The sequence below is a fragment of the Genypterus blacodes genome, unplaced genomic scaffold, assembly GCF_046128005.1.
Source record: "Genypterus blacodes isolate CSIRO-AG114 ecotype Tasmania unplaced genomic scaffold, CSIRO-AGI_Gbla_v1 ptg000052l_1, whole genome shotgun sequence".
In the NCBI taxonomy this organism is placed as follows: domain Eukaryota; kingdom Metazoa; phylum Chordata; class Actinopteri; order Ophidiiformes; family Ophidiidae; genus Genypterus; species Genypterus blacodes.
In genome coordinates this window covers 4,988,991-5,015,355 of record NW_027466864.1, presented here as the reverse complement: position 1 = coordinate 5,015,355, position 26,365 = coordinate 4,988,991, and the positions used below count along the sequence as shown (strand labels likewise).

Here is a 26,365-nt window from a genome sequence, read left to right as displayed (position 1 = left end):
CACACACACACACACCTACCCCACCCTTCTTTCTCACCGTCTTTCCCTTCTCTCTCGTGCCTCTTCATCCTCTCATGACCTCCCCCACTCTCTCTATTCTCTCTGTATTACCCTCAATCTGACTCATTCCTTTGGGTCTATTTTTACCTCCCTCTCTCTCTCTCTCTCTCTCCCTCTCCCTCTCTCTCTCTCCCTCCCTCTCTCTCTCCCTAACTCCCCTACATGTAATCAGTGCTTTGTTGATGAACACTATGATTTAATGCAGACAAAAGCAGTGCAAAGCGCCGGGGACAAGCAGAAAGTCGGACGCAGCACAGAGGACATAAACTATTTTGTCCGTCTCTCCTTCCTGTTCTCACTCTCATCCCTGTTCTCTCTGAGGCCTTCATCATTTCTGACCTTCCTCCTCGCTCGCCGGGTAGATATCGTGCCATCGTATGTCCGTGCAAGTGCCAATACGTGTGTGTGTGTGTGTGTGTGTGTGTGTGTGTGTGTGTGTGTGTGTGTGTGTGTGTGTGTGTGTGTGTGTGTGTGTGCATACAGTACAGTGTCTATGTGCAGGTGAGCATGATGGAGTCAGTGTTGGTGGGCGCCTGTGCCCTGTGTGATGCCTGTCAGGGTAACAAAGGTCATGAAGATTATGTGAGATTGAATTTGCGGCTTAAAATGAAACTGAAAAGGCAAAATTTGAGTTGAGGAAAAACACAAAGGTGAAAACTTAACACCTTCATGGATTTGAATTTCTACTGTGAGCTGCAAACCGCAAGTGTTAGAGAGGAGTAAAGAGTCCAAAGTGTAATGCGGCGTTGAACAAAGTGTCTGCAGTGACGTCTCAGTGTCACTTTAATATTCATCTGCTGAACTTTGTGCCACCAGAGGTTTGATCCTTCCAGCTGCCCCTTAAATTATTTAGAGTGATCGTCCCAAAATTGTCATTATTTTCCGTCACCTCTCTTTCTGCCTCCGCTCCCTTTTCTTCTTTGACCAACTCACTCTTTGCCCGTTTGAAGTTTTCTCCTCCAATGCAAAACTTGCGTTCATTTCTTATCTAAACGCCTCCGTGAATAACAAAACAAAAACCTTTCTCGCCCCTCCCAGGACCCGTTTGATGCAGAGCTTCAAAGAGTCCCACTCCCATGAGTCCTTGCTGTCTCCTAGCAGCGCTGCCGAGGCGCTGGACCTCACTCTGGACGAGGACGCCATCATCAAACCTGTCCACTCCAGTATCCTGGGACAGGAGTACTGCTTTGAGGTGAGACCCCAGCTGCACTCTGGGAAAACTGACAAGCGGACTCGTCGATACGTGCGGCTGAAAATGTTGTTCCATCCTCACACAGGTGTCAGGGACTAGAAAATGTTATTTAAAATGTGAAAAAGAAAGAAGTAGCCCTGATATATTTAGCTGCAGAGACCTGTCAGCTTTTGCCATTACAGGAAACATGACACAGACTGAGAGTGAATGTAAGACTTTGTTATTGCGCCTTAGTTGCAGTCTCCATAGTTACTAATGGCTGTGGTTGTTGAATTTACCATTGGCTAACCTCAGGTGACAACGGCATCGGGAACCAAGTGCTTTGCGTGTCGCTCAGCTGCAGAGAGAGACAAATGGATCGAGAACCTGCAGAGAGCTGTCAAGCCCAACAAGGTGAGGGGAGAGAAAGGGATGCGGTAGAGGAAAAGGATGTTCCCTCCGTCTGTGTGTCTCTCTCTCTCCTCCTCGTCTCCCGTTGTTGTCTGTTTTCAATAACAGCGTGCCCCGCTTCATGTCTCTGTGTGAACTCCATCCCGTGTCTGTGTGTGTCTGTGTTGACCAGTTTAGCGGCTGCTACAAACAGATATGGAAGCTGCACAAGGTGACGTCGCAGGGTGGCGGCTCTGCGTCTGCTGATTGGAAAATTGGAAGTTTAAATTTTTGGAAATCAGATGAGGTGATGTCAGCAGATTGCACGCAGCAGGGGCTTGTGTTTACCAAGCCGGCATGTGTGTGTGTGTGTGATATCAAAGTCACTGTGCTGAGTCCTGAGTGACACCTGAATCAGAGTCAGTATAATAACAAGAGAGTCGTCTTTTTTTCTCTCAATTCTAATGTTAAATTGATGCTGAGGAGGAAAGGAGCGAATGTTTCCTTTGTAATCTTTCCTTGTGCAGCTTTGATTTTCACCCGCGCAGCTTGGAAGAGAAGAAATGGCTCCGTCTTCAAACCAGCTGCGTAAAAACCCCATTATCATAACTGCAGTCCAGATCCAAGTAATGCGATCAAATTGCCCCACATCCCCCAATTTCAAAAAATTGAGCAGACGCTAATATGTGCAAGGAACGAGGAGCCAGCCAGCCAATCACCGCCCGAGCTGAACGCCTCCTCCAGATGCTCGGCCTACGGGGGTCCAGCCTGAGTCATGGAGCTCCAAGGACGCCACACAGGGGCTCCCTCCAAACTCCTACCCCCTCCCCAAAAACAACCAGCGCTGTGGATCTCAGTCCACATGCATCAGCAGAGATCAGACTCTCTGCAGAGACCAGAGTTCCAATCGTGCCTCAGAACATTCAGGGCTCTCAAATTTCCCCTCTTTGAGCATTAATTGTTTTTGACATAAGAGCAGCCGGTTCGACCTCCCTTTTTTAATGACTTCATGCTTTTTCTTTTTTTTTAAATGCAAAAACAGAGATATTACAGCACGATAGAGAGATGTAACAAGCATGAGAGCTCACATCCATGCTGGTGCTGCTGCGCTGTGTGTGCACTAGCAAACTGAGCAGCCAGATGCCCCGCGCGTTCAAACTCAGACGGTTTGGAATTAATTAAGTGTCGCGTGTTGGCGTTGGTTATCAAAGAGCATACAAATGGGAGACTTAGGACGGTCGGATCGCTGGCTGACGCTGAGGAGTTTAGCTCTTTTAAAGTAGGACTTCAGGGGTTTGAACCAAATGGGCCCAAACAACCACGGCCTTTTAGCCCATTTGAAATGGCTCCGCCCCCGCTGATTTAAAGGTGGCGCTCTGCAATCAGCACAGTGCTCTCTCTCTCTCTCTCTCTCTCTCTCTCTCTCTCTCTCTCTCTCCACCCCTGGGAGACGCCAAATATAGCTTGTTGTTGTTTTTTTCCGATCAGGATTTGGAAGTAACAGCACCGCCATTGTTTGTCCCGTGTCTTTGCAGCGTATGTGCGTTTTTTTGTCATTTGTCTTTGTCACCCAGTCGGACCTCTTCACGTCTTCTTCTCCATCTCTTCCCTCCTCCTCCCTCGGCCTCTTCTTTTGTGTCTCCTGTGTCACCGTGTCCTGCATCTCTCTGTATCTCAGCACAGACTCCAGCAGTATTTCAGTCCAGCTCACCGTCTGTGCTCACCAGCCATTCTTTCCTGTCATACTTTTATTCTCTTGGAGACTGACCTCCTTGTGCCCATTATTCTCACCCTGACACACACACACACACACACACACACACTCATACAGTACAAACAGTCTCCGGCAGCATATCTTGGTACTGCGATGTTGTGTTGATTTGCCATTTGCCATATTTCCACTTTTTGCATTTGTATCATTTGCTCTCTGCTAATCACATCTCCTCTAAGTCAAGTGTGACCTCATCTGACCCGACTTTATCTCCACGCAGGACAACAGCAGGAGGGTGGACAATGTGCTCAAACTGTGGATCATCGAGGCCCGCGAGCTTCCGGCCAAGAAGCGTTATTACTGCGAGCTTTGTCTGGACGACATGCTGTACGCCCGAACCACCAGCAAGCCGCGCACCGACACCGTGTTCTGGGGCGAGCATTTCGAATTCAACAACCTGCCAGCTGTCCGCAACCTACGCCTTCATCTTTACAAGGAGACGGACAAGAAGAGACGCAAGGTGAGGGACAGACCTGTAGGGGGCGTTAGCGGGAACGACAAATGTGGATTGAAGGGACGAAGAACGAGAGATTTGTTAATGTGATGGCGAAAACAAACATTGCCATGCTGCGTATAAAGTTAGTTACTTATATCCCCTATTCATAAGAACATAACTGAACCAGTAAAGCTGCAGATTTCATTAACAGCTTATTCTCACACACGGCCGAATTCTAGGCCTTGACCTTCAAGCTCTAAGTTAAATGGAGTTCAGTGTAGATCCTGTATCACACAAAGGAAAGATTTGTATTTTATTTTCCCTTTTACATGAAAAATGTTCCAGAGCTTTGCCCTCCGATTCTGTCTCATCTAAAGCCACAATAAGAGAAGTGGGTTTGTATCAAAATGTAATGAATGGAATAGAAATTCACAATGATTGTTGGTGTGACCTTCACCCAAGTCACACACACACATCTCCTTCTGCATGACGGCAAAAAATTCTGAATGATTCCTTCAGTCATCCATCAGCAGCCCTGTCAGCTGCCATTTAGTGTCGTCATGGGGCCGTAAAAAAGTCCTTTTGTTTATTTAATTCTTGTCACATTAGAAACATGTTGGGGAATACACAGTCAATAGTCAGTCACTAACATGCTAATTCACATTCTGCAGCTGAACAACTTATTTCCAGCTTCAAACGACACTCCAGGGATCCAGTCTTAGCCTTCTTGCTCATTATTATGCAGTGCCAGTGCTTTGCTCGTGAACTTTTGTTGACATTTCAGACGCTTCAACTTCCTCTCTCTTCGACGGGAACAACTTCCCCGCTTCTTAGTTCTCATGGCGCCTCATGTGCTTTGTTTCCTGTTAGGAGAAGAGCACCTACCTGGGCCTGGTAAGCATCCCCATCTCAAGCATCACCGGGCGGCAGTTTGTGGAGCAGTGGTACCCGGTCATCCAGCCCAGCGTCCTCACCAAGGGCGCCGGCGTAGGAGGGGGGAAGATCATCAACGCATCCCTACGCCTCAAATCCCGCTTCCAGACCATGAATATCCTGCCCATGGAGCTGTACAAGGAGTTTGCGGAGTATGTCACCAATAACTACCGCACCATGTGTGCCGTGCTGGAGCCTGTGCTGAGCGTGAAGAGCAAAGAGGAGGTGGCCTGTGCGCTGGTGCATATACTGCAGAGCACGGGGAAAGCTAAGGTACCCAACGCTTCTCTTAGGGTTAGTAAAGGGAACATCTCAATCCGTGTCTGTCTGTTTAACAATCCTCTGTTTGTTCCAGGATTTCCTGTCAGATATGGCGATGTGTGAGGTAGATAGATTCATCGACCGAGAACACCTTATCTTCAGAGAGAACACTCTGGCCACCAAAGCCATAGAAGAGTACCTCAAACTGATCGGACATAAGTACCTCAAGGATGCTATAGGTGAGCCAGAAGCCAATTCATCGTCTTCATGTCAACTCATCATGTTTATGTTGAGGTCAATTCCAAATTAAGTGAGGAGCTGCCCACTTAAATGAATGGGTTTTTAATTGTATGTTGCATGGAGAGATTAGAACGGCTCAATCAATGGATGTCTAAAGTATCGAGTGCTAGTCTGACCTCCAAACTCTAAGGAGACGTGAGACGTGAGAAGTGCCATATTTCAGACGGGGGGCAGTAGTCGAGTGGGTAGAGCTTCCGCTTAAGAACCGGAGGGTTGCCGGTTCGAGTCCCTGCCAAGGTGCCCCTGAGCAAGGCACCGAACCCTCAAGTGCTCCCCCCTCTGCGAAGGGTGGTAATATAATGTAATGTAAGTCGCTTTGGATAAAAGCGTCCGCCAAATGATCGTAATGTAATGGATTTCGGTGTCATGATTCAATTTGAATAGTCTGAGAAGGTGTCTGGATTGTATCTGAACTGAAAGTATCTCTTATTCAGAAATGCATCTTGTTTTGTACGTAACTGATCTTTCCAATGTTTCTACACTTTTTGCTTTTCCTATTGAAATTCCATCCGTTTGTAGGGGAGTTCATAAGAGCCTTGTATGAGTCAGAGGAAAATTGTGAAGTGGACCCCATGAGGACGCCTCCCTCTGTACTCCCAGACCACCAAGCCAATCTCCGAATGTGCTGTGAATTAGCACTCTGCAAAATCGTTAACTCCCATTGGTCAGTAATCACAAACTGCTACAACTATACCTTTGAAATGTGTGTGTTTACTCCTCGCTGCTTGAACCAAAGTCACTTGAGATCCTCTCAAATTGAGGGAATTGGGGAGCCAGAGGGTCTCTGCAGTTGTTGTTGTTGTTTTTAGTGCTTACAAGATGTAACACGTATTTGGCTTCACAGTGTTTTCCCTCGAGAGCTTAAGGAAGTCTTTGCCTCCTGGAGAGTGCGTTGTGCTGAGAGGGGGCGGGAAGACATCTCCGACCGTCTTATCAGCGGCTCCCTGTTCCTGCGCTTCCTGTGTCCTGCCATCATGTCCCCGTCGCTCTTCAACCTCACACAGGAGTATCCCGACGAGCAGACGTCACGCACCCTCACCCTCATCGCTAAAGTAGTGCAGAACCTGGCTAACTTCTCCAAGTCAGTTTGATTTTATTTATTTAACATTGGTCATTACTCTTGGTGCATCAGAATACTTCACACACCTCACAAGTATTTACAGAATTCAGTCAGTCATGTATTAAAGGTAGATTTTTAAATTGAGATTGATTTTGGAACAGTCCCCCAAAAGTAAGAAATATTTATTTGCATGATTCTTATTGAACATATTTCACTAAATACTTCTCTGTCCCACTCACCTCCATCTCTTTCCTTCTCCCACCTGCTCTCCCTTCACTTCCTCCCTGCAGGTTTGGTAACAAAGAGGAGTACATGTGTTTCATGAATGAGTTTTTAGAGATGGAGTGGGGCTCCATGCAGCAGTTCCTCTATGAGATCTCCAACCTGGACAGCGTCAGCAATGCCGGCGGCTTTGAGGGATACATTGACCTGGGCAGGGAGCTTTCTATACTGCATAGTCTCCTCTGGGAGGTCATGGCTCAGCTCAGCAAGGTAAACCCTGACAACCTACAGGTACACACTTTTAAATTTGTACAGTATGTGTGTGTTGTAACATTTGTTTCATCCCAATACTATTAATAGGAGTTGTTGTTATCACTGTGCAGTCAAACTAAACCGAACTCTAACCAAGCAGCGTTGATATGTCATGTAGAGGATTTGGTGGATTGAATCTTAACAATTATCCTTAAAAATGGAGTCACTGTTCACTCACCCAAGTTTAATAATCAGGCTTTAGCTGTCAGAAATCAGGCACCAGGCCAGTGGAGGCGGATTTCTGCATTTTAATGAATCCCTTGATTTATATGACAAAAAAAAATCAGATAAAGTGCATAAATTTGCAGCAAAGACCCTTTCTCTCTCTCTCTTCTGTTTAACCACAGGACGCCATCATTAAACTCGGTCCGTTGCCTCGCCTCCTGAATGATATTAGCATGGCCTTGCGTAACCCACATCTTCAGCGGCAGCCCAGCCATCAGACAGACAGGCTCCAGGAGAGGCAGGCAGACAGGCTGCTGTCACGGCCTAGCTTCAACAGGGGCATCTCGTCTGAGTTCCAAAATGTCATGATGAGGGATCTGAATAGGTAAGGCCACATCTGCTTTACCTTTGTCATCTTCAGTATCAAACGTCGTCAAAGGCTTCAATTTGGGGATGAATGGAGGATGATGATGATGAATGACAAAAGGGGTTTGTCACTTGAATTTCACAATCAAATCCTGAGGCAGTTGGAATAAAACATTCTGAGGGTTTCTTGCCGTTATGAAGCCCCTCATCCATCACTCAATCTTCTGGTTCTTCATCTTTGCTTAGAGCTTCATCACATGAATGCCAAGGTCAGGAAGTCTGGAAAAAAGCTTTGTTTCTCTGAGGCGCAATGTTCTATTTTATATCCATGTCATTCTGTACCTGCTGTTATTGGATTTTTTCTCAGATGTATTTTGTACTGAAGAAATGACTGAATGAACCCCGTAAACCTAAGTGAAAGTGAAATTCTCCATCTGAGGCAGTTCTGATGGACTCTGGCTGCTGCTGTTCTCCAGTTCTATAGATATCACTCACTTGCCTTCCCCGACCTCTGGCGTCACCGGAGGGGTCATGCCATCCCGTGCCCAGTTGAGTTTCCAGGAACGTGACCACCCCCATCGAGCATCCTCCAAAGATGTGTTCTACGTGTCGCGCCCTCCCCTGGCCCGGTCCAGTCCAGCCTACTGCACCAGCAGCTCGGACATCACAGAACCAGACCCCAAGGTGAGTTTGTAGTGACTGGTGACTTGGGGAATCATCATCCCATCCGTTAGGTTTATTTTGCGAAACCAAAGCGAGGTCAGTATGACGTGCATGTCAGTCATACTTAAGAGAATCTGCCACTGTCTAACTGAGGCTGTAGTTTATCATGACATCTGCTTTTTTTCCACTGATTCACCACGCAACTCATCCTAGCGGTATTTCCTGGGAAATACTTTGAGGTATTCCGATATCCAGGCCCTCTCGGTAAAAACACCCGCACCACCCTCACCCATATCATCCGTGGCCACCTAACATGGCAAAATAATGGAGGGTGCACTAGGCCTCTCTCATTCCTTATTATTTAGATACTCAGTGTAAATAAAAGCGTATCTATGATGGACCTCCAGGATTCCCGAATGAACAGCGTGTCTAACCTGCAGTCGGTGGACATGCTCAACTCCTCCCAGGCCTCCATCGCCGGCATGGGCAGCTTCGGAGGGCTGAGCAGCGGAGGCGGTGGCGGCCTGGGGTCGGGCCTGAGCAGCCAGCTGCGGGCCGGTGGGCGGTTGTCAGCTGGCTCTGGCGGCTCCAGCATGTCAGGGGGCCTTCGGCTGAGCCAGCTGAGCCAGATGGGCACCACCACCGACTCGCTGTCCCAGCAGCAGCAACAGCAAGCCGCCGCCATGCGATACCCGCTTTCCTTCCAGAATCCCCTCTTTCACCTGGCGACTGCCGATGGGCCCCAACAGCAGCAGCAGCAGCTCCACCACCAGCACAGCCGGGCGCAACCCCCACCGCCGCTGCTCCTGGCGCCGGAACCCGATCCTTCTCATCAGTCCTACCTCCCGCAGTTTGCCCATGGGGGCTTCTCTCGCAGTGAAGACCTGTCCACCCTCAGGACCAGGGACGGTCACCTGGGCCAACCCAGCATTATCCACTCACATAGCTACAGCGATGACTACAGCAGGGTTGACTATGGACGGAGGCAGATGTCAATTCAAGTGCAGGTACCTGGCTAATCTTTGTACTTTCATGATGTCTTAGAGTTGCATGAATGGAAACTTGGCGACTGGTAGACAGAAAAGCACTGCCTCATATAAACAGGCCTAACATATCATCATCCTATTCATCTTGATCAACCTGCGTACTGACACATCCAGCAGACACATGGCAACACTAGCATCCCTACAACTGGAATATGTTCAGTATTCAATGTTGTTAAGTTCTGGCCCCAAAACAGATGAAACCACAGACGGATATAATGAAAGAGTATTTGCTTGTTCCCTCTCTAAGGATAACATCCAACAGCAACAACAAATGATGGGCATGACTTCCCAGCCAGGAACCTCCCACTCCTCCTTGGCGGCGACGCCCCCCTCCACAGTCCAGCCTGTGCGCCAGAGTTCTGTTGCCCCGCCTCCCACCCAGCGGGTCAAATCGCAGACCTCCCATCAGCTGTCTGTTAGCTCGGCCGCTGCGCCCGCGGCTCCGGCCAAAACACGACCACAGAGCGGGAATCTCCTCCAGTCACCAGAGTCGGGCTACGGCGGCAGGCAGCACGGGCCGCGGCAGCTGTCGGTGAAAGACAACACGCCCCCGGGCCTGCCCCACCAGCAGAGCTCTGTGAGGGAGAGCCAGAGTCCACAGGGAACCACCAGTCAGAACACTCAACAGTCACCACAGCAACAGTCACAGCAGCAGCAGCAGCAGCAGCAGCAGCAGCAGCAGCAGCACCTGCTCAAACCCACCATGAGCAAACAGGTAATATCTCTACGCTGTGAACTCATTCTGCTCTCTATCTCTTTGGCTCCACAGCCTCTTCAGTATCTCTGCCTCTCTCCATCGCTGTTCTCCCTTACTGTGTTTTTGTAACCTGTCAATGATGTGGCTTCTAATTGCCGGTCTGCATGGCACCAACACTGTCAGGATTAAGGGCTTGAGTCCCACCAGGGGCCAGACATGCTCAAAATGTATGAACAGAGAACTGCAAGGCACTTTGGATAAAAGCCTCCAGAAAATAGCTTCTGTTATGAAACCGACCTTAATCCACTTCAGAAGTGGAGCTCTGATATTCAGTGTGTTGGCCCCTCTTCTCCCCCAGGGCTCCCAGTCTCCATCGTCCCTCAATCCCCCGACACCAGCCAATGAGCGAACCGTGGCCTGGGTCTCCAACATGCCTCATCTGTCGGCTGACATTGAAAGCTCGCGGATTGACCGTGAAGAATTCAAACTTAAGGAGTACTCAAAGAGCATGGATGAGTCCCGCATGGACAGGGTAGGTGTCATTCTCCTGCTTCACAACGGCCTCTTAAATGTCAAAGCTGACAGTAATGCGCAGTGAAAATGTTAAGGAACATGGAGTCCTGTCCATCATTACTGAGCAGATGGCACTCAGACGCTCTGATGTGGTCTGAACAAGGAGGTCCAGAGGTCTCACAGTGTGGGAAACCGCTAACAACCAAATGTTCCTGTTTCTTTTTCATGTCTGTACACTTTGCTGGCAGTATGGAAAGCAGCCTCCCATTTTTAGAATATTTGGAGGTGGCTCTCTATTTAATGTGTGGCGAATTCATGAATGTGTATGGAGAATTAGAATTTTCAAATCCACCACCCACTGTAGCTTCTAATCCGCCTGAGGTATCGAGGCATGAAAAGACTTCTGCAGTATTAAGAGCTCTGATTCTGAACCCAAATGATTTTACCCAAAATGTCTCACTTTGCTCTCTTTCCATCTGCGCCGCCTCTGCTGCAGGTACGGGAGTACGAGGACGAGATCAACGTCCTGAAGGACCGCCTGTTGATGTCCCACAAAAAGCTGGAGGAATACGAGAGGAGGCTCCTAACCCAGGAGCAGCAGACCAATAAGATCCTCCTACAGTACCAGAACCGTCTGGACGACAGTGAGAGGAGGCTACGGCAACAGCAAGTGGAGAAAGACTCCCAAATTAAAGGAATAATTAGCAGGTAAATGGAGGCTGTTGTTTGGATGGAGGGAGAAGGACAGCTGAGCCCCCCTGTGGTCTTTCATGTGGGGGGGCTATGAGTGGCCACACTGACTAGCTCTGTTATGATGCCTTTGGTGAAACAAAGAAATGTAGCTTTCCTTTAAAATAAGTCAAACGCCCTGAGATAAAAAGTGATGCATTCTCTCACATCATCTTTACTATCCTATCATTTAAGTGAATTATGGGATTCTATGAGCGATAAGTGGAAGCTTATGTTCTTGTTTGACAAAAACAAGTTGCTTTAACAAATTGAATTATGTTCAGAAAGATTGAAATGTGAACTTGAAGTAGAGATTCTTAATTTTTCCAAAGTGAATTTAATGCATTTTGGAGTGTGACTTTATTAAGCAGGGGCGTTATTTAGCAGAGATTATTAGAAGGAAGGAGCTCAGTTTGATTTAATGCCACGGCCTTGGAAGAGAAGGCACGGGGCGTTAAGATTGAGAGCCAAAATCTGCAGACGTGAGGATTGAACTGATTAAATGAGATTATAATATAGTGTGCAGAGATCTATATGTGTATTGATAAGCTTGCAGCACGTTCCCTCTGGGCGCTTGGTTCTTTTGCATGAAGTCACCCTGGTGAAAGGAGCGAGGAGCCGCTGTGTGGCTCACCGGGGTTCTTCAGGTGCATCGTGTCTGGATGAGCACACAGAGCTCCAGCTGAGCCATCATCTCAGTGCTCGTGTGGAAATATGACAATGCAGTCAAGTTTTTATTGATCCACCACAAAATTAAGTAGTTGACGGTACGAGCGCAATATTGATCATATCTCTGCTGCATTCAGGCACCGGAGGCCAAATGTTTGCAGTGTGGAGGATGAAATGCTCCTTAGGTACTTTAAGTGTGACTGCAGTGTGTGTGTGTGTGTGGCTGTGGGGACGCTTTAGAGGCCCCGTAGAAAAGAACAGTAAAGTATATGCTTGTCTGCAACTGAAGGGTAGAGATCTGTGACTCTGAGAGAATATTGCTACTTCTAATCCACTCCAGGAAAGAAGAAATGGAATGAAGACAGAGACAGTCCTGCTCCTCTTTTATGGGAAAGCGTCTCTAAGGCTCTGTCCTTGTAAATAATCCACATCTTTAGAACTCCTTCCCATATCTCTCTATCATCGGTTTTTTTATGAACAAATAGAACACGGTGGGGGTTTTTCTTTTTTTGTAAACTGGATCTTTGGATGGTTTGAGATGGATCCAGGTAGCTTAAATCTCCACTGACTCTTCTTCCACAAGAGTGCACTGTAAAAGCACAAGAGGAGGTTTGGTGTGAACTCATCGGCACTTTTTAAAAGCAAAGCATATTCTCTTTGGAGCTTCAGGCGCAGGACGATGGAGGGAAAATGGTTTAACATTAGCTCTTCCATTTTGGACCGAAGCGAGCGAGCAGCTGTGTGCACTGAAGGACGACTAATGGATCTCTCTATAGAGTGAACGCGGGGATCAATACCTCTCTCATTCCTATATACATCCAAGGCTACCGTGACGTCTGAAGGGAGAGCCGCAGGCAAAACTTGCGGTGCGGTCGGTGAAAGAGGAATATTTACGGATAAAGGAAGGGAAGGAGTGAAGCATGTGCCAAATAATACAGAGCACTCCATGCAAAAACATTTATTACAGTCTAATCTACAGTAACTACAGGAAATCTGCAGCACACAGTCCATGTAGTGTGCAGGAAACTGGAATTTCCCAAGCCTACACACTTGCAGCTTGCGTGACTTCTGACCACAGGTGGATTTAGTAGCAGATCTGGATGCTTCCCAGTCACGTTTTGCTCACCGTGTAGACCAGTGAGCCAGACCATGTTATGATGTTATCAAGTGTTCAGGTTCGCATTGCAACAACTGCTGTCTGCACACACACACACACACACACACAGAGTATAATGCACAAAAAGAGCAATGCAGTGTGAAATATGGTCTCATTCTATCATATCATCATGAGCAGATTGTAACCATACATGATATTTTTTTAAAACCATGAATTGATCTTCACCCTTTCCTTCAAACATTTCACGTGAAAATGCAGGTGCAAACACACACAAGCTCAGGTTCTGCAGAGTGAGCTCATGTCATCGTGAATCCAAGGCTCCTGCTTTTATTTGCAGAACTGAAACACTTTGAAGTGCTGCGTTTCAGGTTTCAGCCAGTTCCTTTCAGCGAAGCCTTAATGTTCTGAACATAGAGAGCTTACTTTCAACTCAGAGCAAATTCATTAAGAGCTGATTATTATTTTTTTAGTTAACGATCTTATTTAAACCAAAGCCAAATGTCCAGTTTTTGGTCCTATTAGGTTCAATCCACTGAAACACTGAGTCCACTTTACCTGTAGCACTTATACCTATCTTTGTTCTTTTAGGTGATGATCCCCTCATTTAGCCACAGGCTGCTCTATTTTTGTCAGAATATATGAATGCATTTTGATTTTAAAGTAATTATGAATATAATAAAATATATATATATATATAATATAAAGAACATATTTATCTTCCCCAAGCTGTTTGCTGTGACCTGATCGATGTAATGAAGTTGGTTTGTGGAGAGCTGCAGCACGTTTGCAGCAGGGGACAAATCAATGGTCTTAACCCGACCGCTCATAGTAATAATCTATTTTTACCTGTAACCCCATAACATATTAAAGTTTGTGATGCAAGAGCCATAACATTAATGACATACTGGAAATATATCAGCTCTATTGTATCAGTGAGATTATGAGATGTGACTATTTAAACATTGCAATAGTTAACTTTTTATCAGAAGTGCAATAATAGAATTAGACGATATGCATTTTACGACACGGCCTGGTGTTCTGTTTGTGCACACGCACATCCAGGAGCTACACAAGGTGTGTTGTATGCATTTGTGTACATAAACAGAAACTTCCTGCCTACAAAATCTTTTACCAGGTGCCAATCTAGCAGAAGGACAAACGTTGCAAATATACATATAAATATATACAGTATACATATATATTTATATATATAGACTTAAATCTATATGACCTGGAATACTGTCAAGTGCAAAATACCATAGAGACAACATGACTCCATGACATGATACTATGACTACGGTTTGTGTGTTTCTTCATTTCTCCACTTGTTTTTTAGGGAAATGTGTATGATGTTTGTGAATTCTTCTTCTGCTTTTAAAATGAACGACTGCCATGGATGTTGACATTATTTATCAAATGCGAAAAGATTTCTCTATCTGTATGGTTTTGCTGTATATGCTTGGTATGACTTTTGATCTGCAGTTCGTCATTGGTGCTGTCCAGTGACATGGTGAGCAGAATAGTTGTTGGACCCTCTGGAGTCTGAAGACGTCTTTGCAAGTTTACTTTCCATTGAGTTTGGCTTGAATTTGCTACCTTAAGCTGCAGTTTTCCACTGTTATCCACTATTAGTCATGAGGACAACACAAACAGTTACTGCTTTCTACAGATTCCATTTTCTTGAAACAAATACCAAAACTTATTCTTAATTCTATAAAATATTAATGATTTTCCTTTTCTTTCTAGGAATTTCTAGATTGAGGTTGATCAAGAAATTTCTATTATTACAAATTTAATCTTAAATTTATATATTTTTTTAAATGCCTTTCTTTTATTTCTTTATTTTCATTCCGAGAATTTTTTTCAATTAGAATTTTTTTTTTCCAAAACAAGAAATTACTTCAATAAATGTAAACTTTCAATTCTACCCAAAAGTAGAAGAAACTTTTTTTGATTTTAGAAAATTCTTCAACATTTGATCTCATGTGGCTTAGGTGCTAAATTAAGCCAAATTTGACAAAAAATTAAATAGCTAAAATGACTTTAGACCCCAGAGTGTTCCGAGAGTTAGACAACAATGTCATTTAACTTATGCAGATACAGTTTGATTTAAATATTATTATTATTAAAAAGGAAACTTTTATTGAGATGATATTCTGGTGTCAGTATATCTGCCTCTATTTTGTAGCAAGAATATATTGATAGGCTGTATAGATTGTAACTATGGCAACAGTTATGTTCAAATCTATAAATTTTAATTGGTAGTGGTGATGAGTTTTGGCTTGATGTGCGTGTGACTGAAACGGCTCGTAGCAACAGCCAAGGGTTTATACTCACTATTCTACAGACCTGTGTCAAATGGACGCAAAGCATTCTGGGGGGGAGGGTGTATTGATGCGAGCTGTCAATCACAGAGATGAAGGTTAGAGCTGTGTGTTTGCTGTTTGATCCAGGTCTGTAGTACATTCATTTGACTTTGATCATATTTAACCTCTCTGTCTCCTGCCTTCTCTCTCTGTAGCACAATATTCATGTTGCTGAATACACACATTGTTTTGACTTCATGTACGACTTGACCTCAAAAGCACACTACTTGAAGGAAGCGGATCTATAAATAATCAACCTTTTCTTTGTAACATGTCACCCACATGAATCATTGTCTGCCTTTTGAAGTCATGTCAGAATCTCTCTGCTGTATTCTCATGTTTACATCTCATTGTTTTCCAAACTCTGCTAATATTTCTGTCTGTGCTTACAACTGATTCTTTCCTTTTTTTCCTATTTTGTAAACAATAACTCGACCCTGTACATTATTTATGGAATAAAACATCCAAACGCTTCTGTTTGAAACTTCACCTGTGGATTTTCCTTCTTTCTTGTCGCACATGTGCCTCTCCGTGTTTTACGTGCCTCTCTGTGGAAACAACATGAATGTACAGAAAATAGAATCCTTTGGTCGATTCTTATTTTCCTTACAACTTTGATTGACTGTGACGGATAAATGTTCCTGTGGGCTGAAACCCGGGCGATGCTGTCATACGTGTGTGGTCGCTCCTCTTGTGTTTCTTTGTGTTAAATATGATAGAAAGGCTCTTCAGGTGTGTATCGATCCAGTGTGTGTGCCATAGAAAATAAAGCTTGGAATGAAATCTGATAGGGAACAGGAAACGTGTGACCATGGAAACAGTAATATTCACAGTAAAGCCTTTTTGCTACATGAAAAAGTTGGGCGTGTGTGTGCCAGTGTGTGTGTGTGCCAGTGTGTGTGTGTGTGTGAACGTTGTGGTGACACTCCCTGGCACATGGATAATCATGAGAGATGGGAAACCTGCTTGCAGAGCCTTTGAAATGAGAAGTCAAAGGATTTTCCATCAGTGCCTCGATCGGCACCATGTTACATAAGACCAGCAATTCCCAGGGGATGATTGGGATCTGATACCCAACCGCTTGCCTCACACAGCCTTATGTGATTGTCCAGCATTGGCATTGAATTGCACTTTGAAAAAAACACCTTAAATTGGTCAAAAAGAAGAGAAGAAAAAAATGCAATGAAACTCAGGGGAGGCAAGAGGAAGAAACAAAAAAAAAAAAAAATGGCTCCATCAGTTTAAAATGAATTGTCTGGCTTTGGTGCTTTAAAAAAAAGAGAGGAAAAAGCAGTGTGGCAGCTCGGGCGACTGCTGCTGAACATTTGCATGGGCTTACATGCTCAGATTGAGGGTCCAAGAGCGACAGCATGCTCACTGTGGTGCTGCTGGTTGTGTTGAGACAGCTGCAGATGTTTGGGCTTGGGTGGAGATTGTTAAGTATCATGTTGGATTCATAATGCCTCCCTCTCTTTCTGTCACCTCCCTCCCTCCCTTCCCTCCCTGCTTCCTTCCTTTCTTTCTCTCTCTCTCTCTCTACTTCCAAGACTCATGGCTGTGGAAGATGAAATAAGAGGAGGAGCCATAATCGAGCCAAAAACCAGGATATTTGCTGATCAGGTCTGTGAGGCTGCTTCTTCTCTCGTCGAGTCCGTTCCGTGGCCCCTTGCTGTCTTCTCCCTCTCTCTGCCTCTCTTCCCTGTCTCTGTTACTTTGTCTGCTGTGTGGGTTTGTGTGCGTGCGTGCGTGTGGCCCCTCCCTGGTTGTCCGTCTTGCCCCGCCCTGTCCCCCGCCCCGTCTTCCGTCCCCGTGTTTGGGTTTGACTGCCATCTGTCTGCCGACGTATCTGAGAGCTTTTTGGAGACTGAACGAGTTTTTCTGTTTGCACTCCTGAGCTCGAGCTGCTGAGATGTTTTGATTCCTGCAGCTTGGCTCGTGAACACTTCTGGGTCTTGTGATGATGTTGACAGTTCTGTCGAGCATGTCGGGGATGCTGGGCCCAAACCTGGTTGACACATGACAGTAGACGACTCACTGTACTGTATGTCCATCCTGTTGAACAGCGGAGGCCCTGATCAGTGTGTGCTGTGTGTTGGTGCTGTGTGTGTGTGCCCTGTTCTTACCCCCTCACACTGAAGGAGCCCACCTTCAAGCATGAGTCACGCTGTAAATATAGTGGTGTGTGTGCGTGTGTGTGTGTGTGTGAACATACAGTATATGTTTTAGTGTTTGAAGAGAGATACAAAGAGTGGAAGAGCAGCAAAGAAGTCTCGCCTGTATGTCTCAAAGCAAACGATGACTTTACTCTGCTAAAGCATGCAAACACACATGAATAGATTAAAACACTTAAGTCTCTTTAAGTGATGAGAATAATCAAATGCAACATAAACATCATAAAGGTAGCAGCTGGTTTTCTTGTGAGTTTATCGCCGTCGATTCATTTGAGGCGTTCTTGTTGTCGTCGTTTAAAAGAATCAAACCAAACCTCTAATGGAGACCGTCCGTCTTCCCTCGGACGTATTTATGAATTTCCTGCATGCCAGAATCAAAGAAACGCCTCCCGGCAGATGTTTAAGCTCCACGTCAGGAGCAGCAGCAGTCAGGGAAATAATGAAACCTGCCACGAGGAAGGAGAGCTGACAGAGCATCCGGAGCGTCACACTGATGCTTATTATTCAAATTAATTTGACGAGTATATAGGAGAAGGAAATTCCCCCAAGGCTTTCCATTGAAGAGCCAACACAAAAGGCTCATCTTCTATTCTGAGATGAACATATAGACCCCATTAAACACACATTAAGTCTTTACCGTGACAGCAGGGAGACGGATCGGTGATGAGACGTTCAGGCGCTCTAATATCACCGCCGTCCACGTAAAGGCTGGCACTGTGAGTCAGGCGGCCGGAGTCAGACGACAACATGAACTTGTAGATGATCAAGTGCAATTTGATCCACTTGCTGAAAGGGCAGGAGAACAAATGTTAAAGATATACAATCATTTGAGGCGATGATTCATGGGTTTGAAGACGCTGAGGCGCTCGGTGGTGATGAGTCACGCTCGCTCTGACCGCAGTGCAGCAGCCGATCGCCCTAAACTTCCTCTTATTTGTGTGTGTGTGTCGTTTTATATTATTATAGATTTAATGGTTTCTACAATTATTTACTAATTAAATTTCAAAGTTTTTTTTTTACAGGAGTTTGATAATTAAAATGAAAATGTAAATGCGGAATACAACTTCAACAATCAATGTTCACTTAAAACTCCATGTATTTTTAGACCTCATTCATATTCTTGGCTCATAACCAAACGTATACAATTAAAAACATCAGATCTCAGGCCCAGAAAACACATTTTCAAGTCTGGACGACCATAGAAGCAGTAGAAGAAGTGTAGGTCGCTTTATTCTCTGATGTTTCTCAAACAGTGTGGCAGCATAAGTGACATTAGTGAAGGGATTCAGACTCCCATAGATTTACTGCCAGGAGCCACAGAGGGGACAAAGTGACTTTAGTAGGTTGAACTAAACTCAAAACTTTATCCTCAACTCCTGCTGAGGTCCCAAAGTTTCCATGGAGACAGAAAATGTCAGCTTGTATTTGGAGGAAGTGAGTATATACTGAAGCACAAGACGTCTAGAATACAACTAGCGTCTTGGGTTTTAAATATTTCAGTCAGAGTAAGAACCCCCTATAGCTCCACTGGAGAGCTGGAACATAATGTATACAGTCTATACATGCTGCTATAGAGTGTGAGGAGCTTTAATGGAACATTTAAGGTGAAAATCAAGCAGAGTAGAGGTTAGAAAATGACTTAAATGGTTAATAATCCATGTCCTTACATCATAATGTCATGCTTATGTTATATTTATACCAATCTGATACTCACTGATGCCTTTTGCGGTAAATGTGTGTTGTTATTTTCCTCAGAAGTCAGTTGTGTCTTTGTGCCTGGGGGCCTTTGTGTGGCTCTCAGTTCAGCTCTCAGCTCTCAGTTCAGCTCTCAGCTCTCAGCTCAGTGTCCTGCAGCCTCTCTGCACTTTAACGAGTGAGTCGGGCTCGGAGCTGAAAGGGAGGAGAGTCAATTAATTGGGAACAAGAGCAGAGAGGCGTGATACTGTTCCGTCCTCGGGCCACTGTGAGCCTCCAACAAAACAACATCCCACATTTAATAAGAGCTCACGCAGTCATAAAGGTGCGGGATGTGGTAATCCTCCCTGACCCAGTGACTCCACGCCTTAGAAAGAGGCAGAAACTGTAAAAAGATTAGCACGGGTAAACAAATGTCGCCTTCACAGAGCGCACTTACACACGTATTGGAAGATTAGGAAGGAGCCGAGTCGTAAATCACTGGAACAGAACGCACAAAATGGGTTTAAATGAGATCTAAACACCAGCAAAAACAGGAATTTAAGCCTCAAGCAGTCAGGACTCAATAAATATAATTTTTTCAAACTATTTTGGTGACATTTTCAGATTGTATTATAACACTACACCTCAAATCTGTGTGTACATTCATAAACCAAAGTACTAAAACAGCAGTTAAGGTCCTTAAAGGTGCATAGGTGGTAAATCAGGAGCCGCAGAGACATGTTTAATGTATGAAATCGTGTTCTCACCTCGCCGCCTCGCTCACATTCACACCTGTTCACTGGTTACTATGGCATTACTTCATTTCACAGTCAGGCGAGCTACACATGAAACACACCGCCGCCCCGCACAAATAAAGACCGGTTTCCTGAGTGATGTTTTCAAATGTATGCAGCAGCTCATTATACCTTTTTATTATACACACAATTGCCCGTCTGTTGCCATGGACACCGCGGACAATATGGACGATGTTCCCTCAACAATCCGTAGGAAAGTGAGAGGTTATACGACGCGCATAAGAAAACGGTGACAGCAATAACACAGATCATTACAGTATCAGTACATCCGTGTGTGTGTGTGTGTGTGTGTGTGTGTGTGTGTTTGTGTGTGTGTGTGTTTGTGTGTGTGTGCGTGTGCGTGCTGGTTCCTCTATTGTTCCTTTCCTATCTGCGTCTGTTTGAACGCGGTGCCTCCGTTAAATCCGACTGATTCTTCTCTGACTGTGATCACATAGATGATGCACGTTTGCTGTGAGCATGACCTTCACGCTGTCTTCTGACCTCTCTGAAGCAGGAAACCACACTTCCTTCCTACCTACCTACCTTCCTTCCTTCCTTCCTTGCTTCCTTCCCCTTTGGATTCAGATGCAGATGTTACGTGGACATGATAACGTCTATCTCCCTTCTCTTGTCCCCAGCATGGTTTTAAATAAGTATGATTATTGATGCGCTGCATGTGCAGGCTGCTCTCAAGCTTCTCAGGCTGTTGGATGTCTGACAATGTGTGTGTGTGTGTGTGTGTCTGTGTGTGTGTGTGTTATTTACGTGTATGTATGTAAACTTGGTTGCGTAAGCATTTTTATGTGTATTTATGTCTTCACTTTCTGTTCTCTTTGTGTTGTGCATTGTGTTTGTACTGTTTGTGTTGCTGTTGTTCCCTCACTGCCCTTCTGACTCTTTGCCAGTGCACACAAGTCTCCCCTCTTTTTGCTGTCAGCTTCCTCCTCCTCCTCCTCCTCCTGCGCCTCCTATTTTCCTTTCCTCTTCCTCTTTTCCTCTCCTCTCCTGGCCTCTCCTCCTGTGTTGATGAGATACGGTGATTTCTCTTAGGGGAGGCGTCAGTCCATCCTAGTGCAGCCCCGTCTCGCGCCCGCCCCACCCCGAGTAACCAGGTAATAAACAAGCCGGCAAACTCTCACTCTCCATCCATAACCCCGCTGCCTCCCCCTCCTCCTCCTCCTCCTCCTCCTCCTCCTCCTCACTTCTTACTGTTCTCTATGTTCGTCCCTGTCCATTCGCGGCGGCCCCCCCCTGTGTGAAGTCGCTCCGCACCGACACACTGACAGGCCCACTTACTCCTCATCTCTTCTCTTCACACATAGAGGCCTTTGACAGGGTGTTTGCAGAGGTTGACTGACGGCTCTGAGGGCCGAGTGACAACAAAATCAAACATCAGGGTGAAGATTTGAAAGATTTTCATATAAAAAGACGTTTAGCAGAGAGATTCAAACTGCACAAATGACTCCAGAGAGATAAATGGGAGGTGTTGTGTTTGCGTTTATCTTAATCTCATTTGTGGTTCTATTTTCATTGATCTGCTTCTGCCACACAGCAAGAAAGTCACAGGTTTGAATCCTGAAACAATGAGGAGTTCTCTTTCCCTCTCCATCAAAACCTACAGTATGTGTTGGGTTGGTGTTCCTGCCATTTCCCTTGAGCAAGGCACTAAGCTGGATTTAGTCGGCAGGCCCTTGGCTGAAATTTAAATACGATTAGCAACAACAGATCATTTCAGCTTCTCTCTCTTGTCCTCTTCGTCGTCCCTCATACAGGCTTTGTTTTTGTTGTCACTTCCTCTCCAGCGTCGTCGCGTCTCTCCTTCCTGCTGCTTACAGCTCTGAAAATATTCCCATGCAGACCTCTAATATTATCTTTATTTGATTGAACCAAACTGAATATTTGAGATGGAATGACATTGCTTTGGCTCCTTCAGCTGAGCAGGGAGAATCTTACACACATGCCTCAGCAGGACTCATCTCATAAGAGCTCCAGTGAGTTGGAGCTTTGGAGTCATTCCTTATCCGAACACACAGTTCAGTCACAACCAGCAAACCCTAGGCATACAAGCCAACATCAGCACTCAGAAATGATTCTCAAGTCATAAACAGAGACATTCCTGTAACTCTTTGCATTGGTAAAATGATTTATGATAGAAATGCAGAGAATGCTGGCATTTGCAAATATCCGACTCAGCTCTTCATCACATTCTGTGCTCACCTCATCTTTACTTGCTCTCACAACTTTGAAAATACTTGACTGTTATGCATTGAATGAAGAATTACAGTGTATCAGTGTTACACACAGGGTGGTTACTTACAATCCCTCCAATTCAAAAGTCATAATTAAGGAGTTAGATCGATGCTGGAAATGTGCAAAATTGTTTTCTGTCAAGAAAAAAAAAAGAAACATGGAGAAAACATCCATTGACATAATTGAACGAGAAATGATAAAGTTATTTGAATTCTTTATAAAAACAGATCTCAAACAGAGACAATACTGTCTAAATGTCATGTTTTCACTCGGTACGCGCACCAGTGCTTCAACAAGGGAGCCGAGAAGTGTATCAGTGATTAAACTATTGCAAATTCTTTAAAACGTACCCCTACGTGAAAGCAAGAACGCTGACATCTGTCCAATACCTTCAACGTCCACTTCAGATGTTTACGTTCCAGGTGACCAAAGCTGCTGTGAGGTAACTAGAGACAATTCACATCAAACCCCTCCAGGCCTACAGGGGGCAGTGTTTGGCAGAGTTTAGTGCACCCACGCCACGTGATCACCACTATGTTTCCCACACACGTCAACCTACATTTCCATTCATTCTGTCATCCCTCCCTCCCACTCACCCTCAGATAAACAACAGGAATTATGGGAAATCTCCGTATCTGACCCAATCCTTCCCTGAAGAACACTTAATTAATGTGTGTTTTTGTATGTTCCTGTGTGTTTCTTCATGTTTTTTTTAAGTTTGTTTGTGTTTCTGATGTTGATGTTTGTGTTGGTGTTTGACTCCTGAGCACATTAGCTGTTTGAATGGTTGTATAGGCTGATGTTCTTGTGCGTCTGATGGAGTGTGTCGTGCATACTGCGTTGATAGAGTTACTTAAGATAGAGCACTAAGTTAATTAAAATAAGTCTGACCCTGGTTACTTACAGCCCACAGCTTTTTATCTCTAATGTTGAGGTGAGAAAGATTTTACTGTTTCCAGTAGACTTCAACAATTCAATGAGATTGGAGGAGACGGGTAAGAAGAACGTGTGTGTTTGCTTCATTTACTATACACCTAACATTTCAGTTCTCCACTAAGTGTTTTGTGTTTCTGTCTCCAGTACTGCAGTATTTATTAGTTACTGCATTTAAAAAAAAAAAAACACTCACGCCAAGCTGTAATTGAATGCACCAAGTAATCAAACACTACAGCCGACAGCAAGCGAAGCAAGTTTGGTAAGTTTAAAAGGATGTCAGTAAACATTTTGCAATGTTCAAATGCTCGATTTTCTGGTTTAATAGACATGTGTAATGGTCTACACATGGATATTAAATCACACTGGTAAATGTGACTTGTGACAGATTGAGAGTAATGAACAAAATGTCAGTGGAGTCGTGTTACTGGCATCCTGTAACTGTCTGTACCGAAGCAGAAGGGAGAAGCTGTTTATAGCACCAGTTAACAAATAACGTTTGGATTGATTTTTGGTTCTGATTGAGAAGAGAAAAGGCCCGCTAGTTCACATCAAATTTTGGGGTAATGTTTTTGTCTTTTCCCTTTTCAAGTAAGATGGAAACACCTTGTGTGCGGACACACCAAGTACACCACATTTCCACCACAAATCCAGCGCTAATTTGCTTTTGATACACTTTTTCTACTGGATGCAGACCAAACTTCTCCTCCTCCTTCCTGTCTCTCTCCTCTCCAGCACTTCATCCCATTCATGTTACACTATTCCATACTTCCTGTTTGATAGTTCATACTTCTTAAAGTGGTATTAAGTGTTAAGTGCTTTTTTCCAGAGTTGGATAAAGAACAAACCGTGGTCATATTATCACACGACTTTATGCCTCGCACAGACAGGTGCGATAACAGCAGAGTTCACTGCTTGTCACAGTGTATGAGATGTTTCATAAAATCTTTATCGCCTCCATTTTGGAATATTGCGAGGACAAAATGACATCTACACTGCTTCAGCCATGTCTTTCCCATAACGCAAACACGTCTTGTTTTCGTCCCTAGTCTCAAGACACCAGTAGTTGCAAGTTGAAGTTCATAACCACAACAACACTTAACTGTCAATAGGGTTTCTTGTATTCTGGGATGGTTCGTCAATCTCTGTCCGTATTGGCTACAGACCAAAGTGAGGACCTGCAGTAGGTTCCTGAACCTAAGTTCCTTAACCACTTTTAGTTCCTGGTTCCTGTGGTGGAGTTCCTGAAAAGGTTCCAGAAAGAGTTTGTTAGGTGCAAATGAAATGGCAGACCCTCAAAGCATTCAAACTAAAACATTTGGTCCTAAATTTCTCAAAGTGTCAGAATTTTGCTGCAGACTGACTTTATCACAAGTGTATGTGGAACCAAAAAAGTGGATCGATTCGAAGAGTTCATCATGAAAATCGCACACTCGTCTGTAGGAGCTTTGAGTCGGCAAGGCATAATTTTTCTTGCTCCGTAAAATAGAATTCCTTTAATTATGTCTAGAAACAGCAAGTGTGCTAAACAAGATAAATCAATTGTGATTACTTCAAGAGGCCTGATGGCGCAACTTTAAATTGCAGCTCTTAAGATGCGTCCTTATAGATACTTTCTTGGCTCTTAGATATATCAAGAACCATCATCTATCAAGTCCTCATAGATGTCTATTGGCACAATAACACAAATGTTTTCTCTTCCCACTACTCCTACACAGACCCCAGTGAAAACAACTGGAGGCTTGCAAACAGACTTTGATAAAACCTAATAACTGAAATGAAACTGACATTTGCTCTGGTGTTATTCTGCGCCAACGTAGGTAAAAAAAGATAGCAAAACCAAACTTTAATAGAATCCCTAATCAATAACCCAAACCCCAGTTACAGATAAAGGTCAAATCATTCCTTAACAAGGATTACATTTTGGATGAAATCTCTTGGTTGGTGATTCTGACAGAGGTTTGGATTTGGTGCCAGTTCCATAAGATGCACCTTTACCTTTGCTTTTAAATTTGGCACTGAGCTCTTTGTGGCTTGGCGTTCTCTGCATGTGTCCGTGTGATAGCAGGCTGATGCTATGTGCTGTTAAGATGTTTAAGAAGCCATAGTGTAAGAGTTCCTCCTGTAGTCTCTGATTTAAGATGTCTATAGCTGCTCCAGCACATTCACGTAGAAGTTTAGTCGTTATTGGTTTGTAGACAATGTCGCAGAGTGACTCTCCCGACTTCCTGACTTTCCCTGACACCTGTCACGTGACAAACACCCCCTTGCTACTCATCCCAAGAGGATCAGGACCCTTTGACCTCGAGGGTTTACTCCCCTCCATCCCTTCTTTCTCCGTGTCCCTCTACCTGTGCTGCCATTTCTATTGGTGTACGTCACACATCGACTTCGTAACTCTGTTTCTCTGTCTCTCCCTCTTCCCTCATCACTTTGTCTTTTATTTCCTAATCCCGCTTTATTTTGCTGCCGCCAACCCCGATCTTTGTCCATCACCTTGACCTCTCAAACCCTTTTTTATGGTCTCCTCCCACCATTACTTGGCCTCCTCCCTTCTCCCTCATTTGCTCTCACACCTCTTGAATCTACATTTTTTCCTGTCCATGTCTTGCCTGGATTGGCCATTTCCTTTCCAACCCACATCCCTCTCATCGGTCATTGAATGGCCTCTCTTCTACGATCATCTCTCCCTGCTCCCACTCCTCTTTCCCCCTTCCCTCTCTTTCTATCTCGCTAGGAGGACCAGCTTTCCTCCCTGGGTTCAGCAGACCCCGGTGTGAAAACTGAAGGTGGAGGGGGAGGTGAAGGAGGAGGAGGACAAGCAAGAGGAGCAGTAACCGACGATCAAGACCTCAGAGTCTCTTCTTCGGGACTTTCCTCTGACAGCTCGCCCCACAATGGAGTCCTCCCCCAAAATATAGACCCTCCCTCTCTACCCACTCCTCATCAACATTCTAGTCAGAATGGAGAGCTCCGTGGCAACCAAACATCCTCCCCCGTAACAACCTCACAGGCAGCTGGAAGCATGGCAACAACGGGCATAGCAGAAGAAGGGGGAGTAGGTCAAACACAACACTGAGCCAAATCAGAGAGAGATGACACAATCAGAAGGGGAACACTGACCCCCATTCTTCCCCTTATCACGACAAAAAATTCCCATTGATATAACCTTTGCCCCCGAGCACGAGAGAGAGGAAACATCGGAGAGGAATAGCTATCACACAGCGCATTAACACACCACATAAAGGGCTCTTCTATGGACACTCATCTCTTTGATGCTCAGCTCGAGC

General features: G+C 44.9%; 1 protein-coding gene across 1 annotated transcript in view; it reads left to right on the top strand.

Moving 5' to 3' along the window:
* Positions 1–26,154, top strand: part of syngap1b (synaptic Ras GTPase activating protein 1b) — a 73,769-nt gene extending 47,615 nt beyond the window's left edge. The window contains exons 5-20 of the mRNA XM_076150455.1: positions 1,099–1,252; positions 1,547–1,645; positions 3,613–3,852; positions 4,699–5,034; positions 5,117–5,261; positions 5,842–5,986; positions 6,167–6,403; positions 6,673–6,874; positions 7,264–7,466; positions 7,924–8,131; positions 8,518–9,117; positions 9,404–9,871; positions 10,212–10,385; positions 10,863–11,074; positions 16,795–16,867; positions 25,813–26,154. Coding sequence (XP_076006570.1) covers positions 1,099–1,252; positions 1,547–1,645; positions 3,613–3,852; positions 4,699–5,034; positions 5,117–5,261; positions 5,842–5,986; positions 6,167–6,403; positions 6,673–6,874; positions 7,264–7,466; positions 7,924–8,131; positions 8,518–9,117; positions 9,404–9,871; positions 10,212–10,385; positions 10,863–11,074; positions 16,795–16,867; positions 25,813–26,154 — 3,838 coding nt within the window. The remainder of the gene's footprint in view (positions 1–1,098; positions 1,253–1,546; positions 1,646–3,612; positions 3,853–4,698; positions 5,035–5,116; positions 5,262–5,841; positions 5,987–6,166; positions 6,404–6,672; positions 6,875–7,263; positions 7,467–7,923; positions 8,132–8,517; positions 9,118–9,403; positions 9,872–10,211; positions 10,386–10,862; positions 11,075–16,794; positions 16,868–25,812) is intronic.
* The last annotated feature ends 211 nt before the right edge of the window (positions 26,155–26,365 follow it).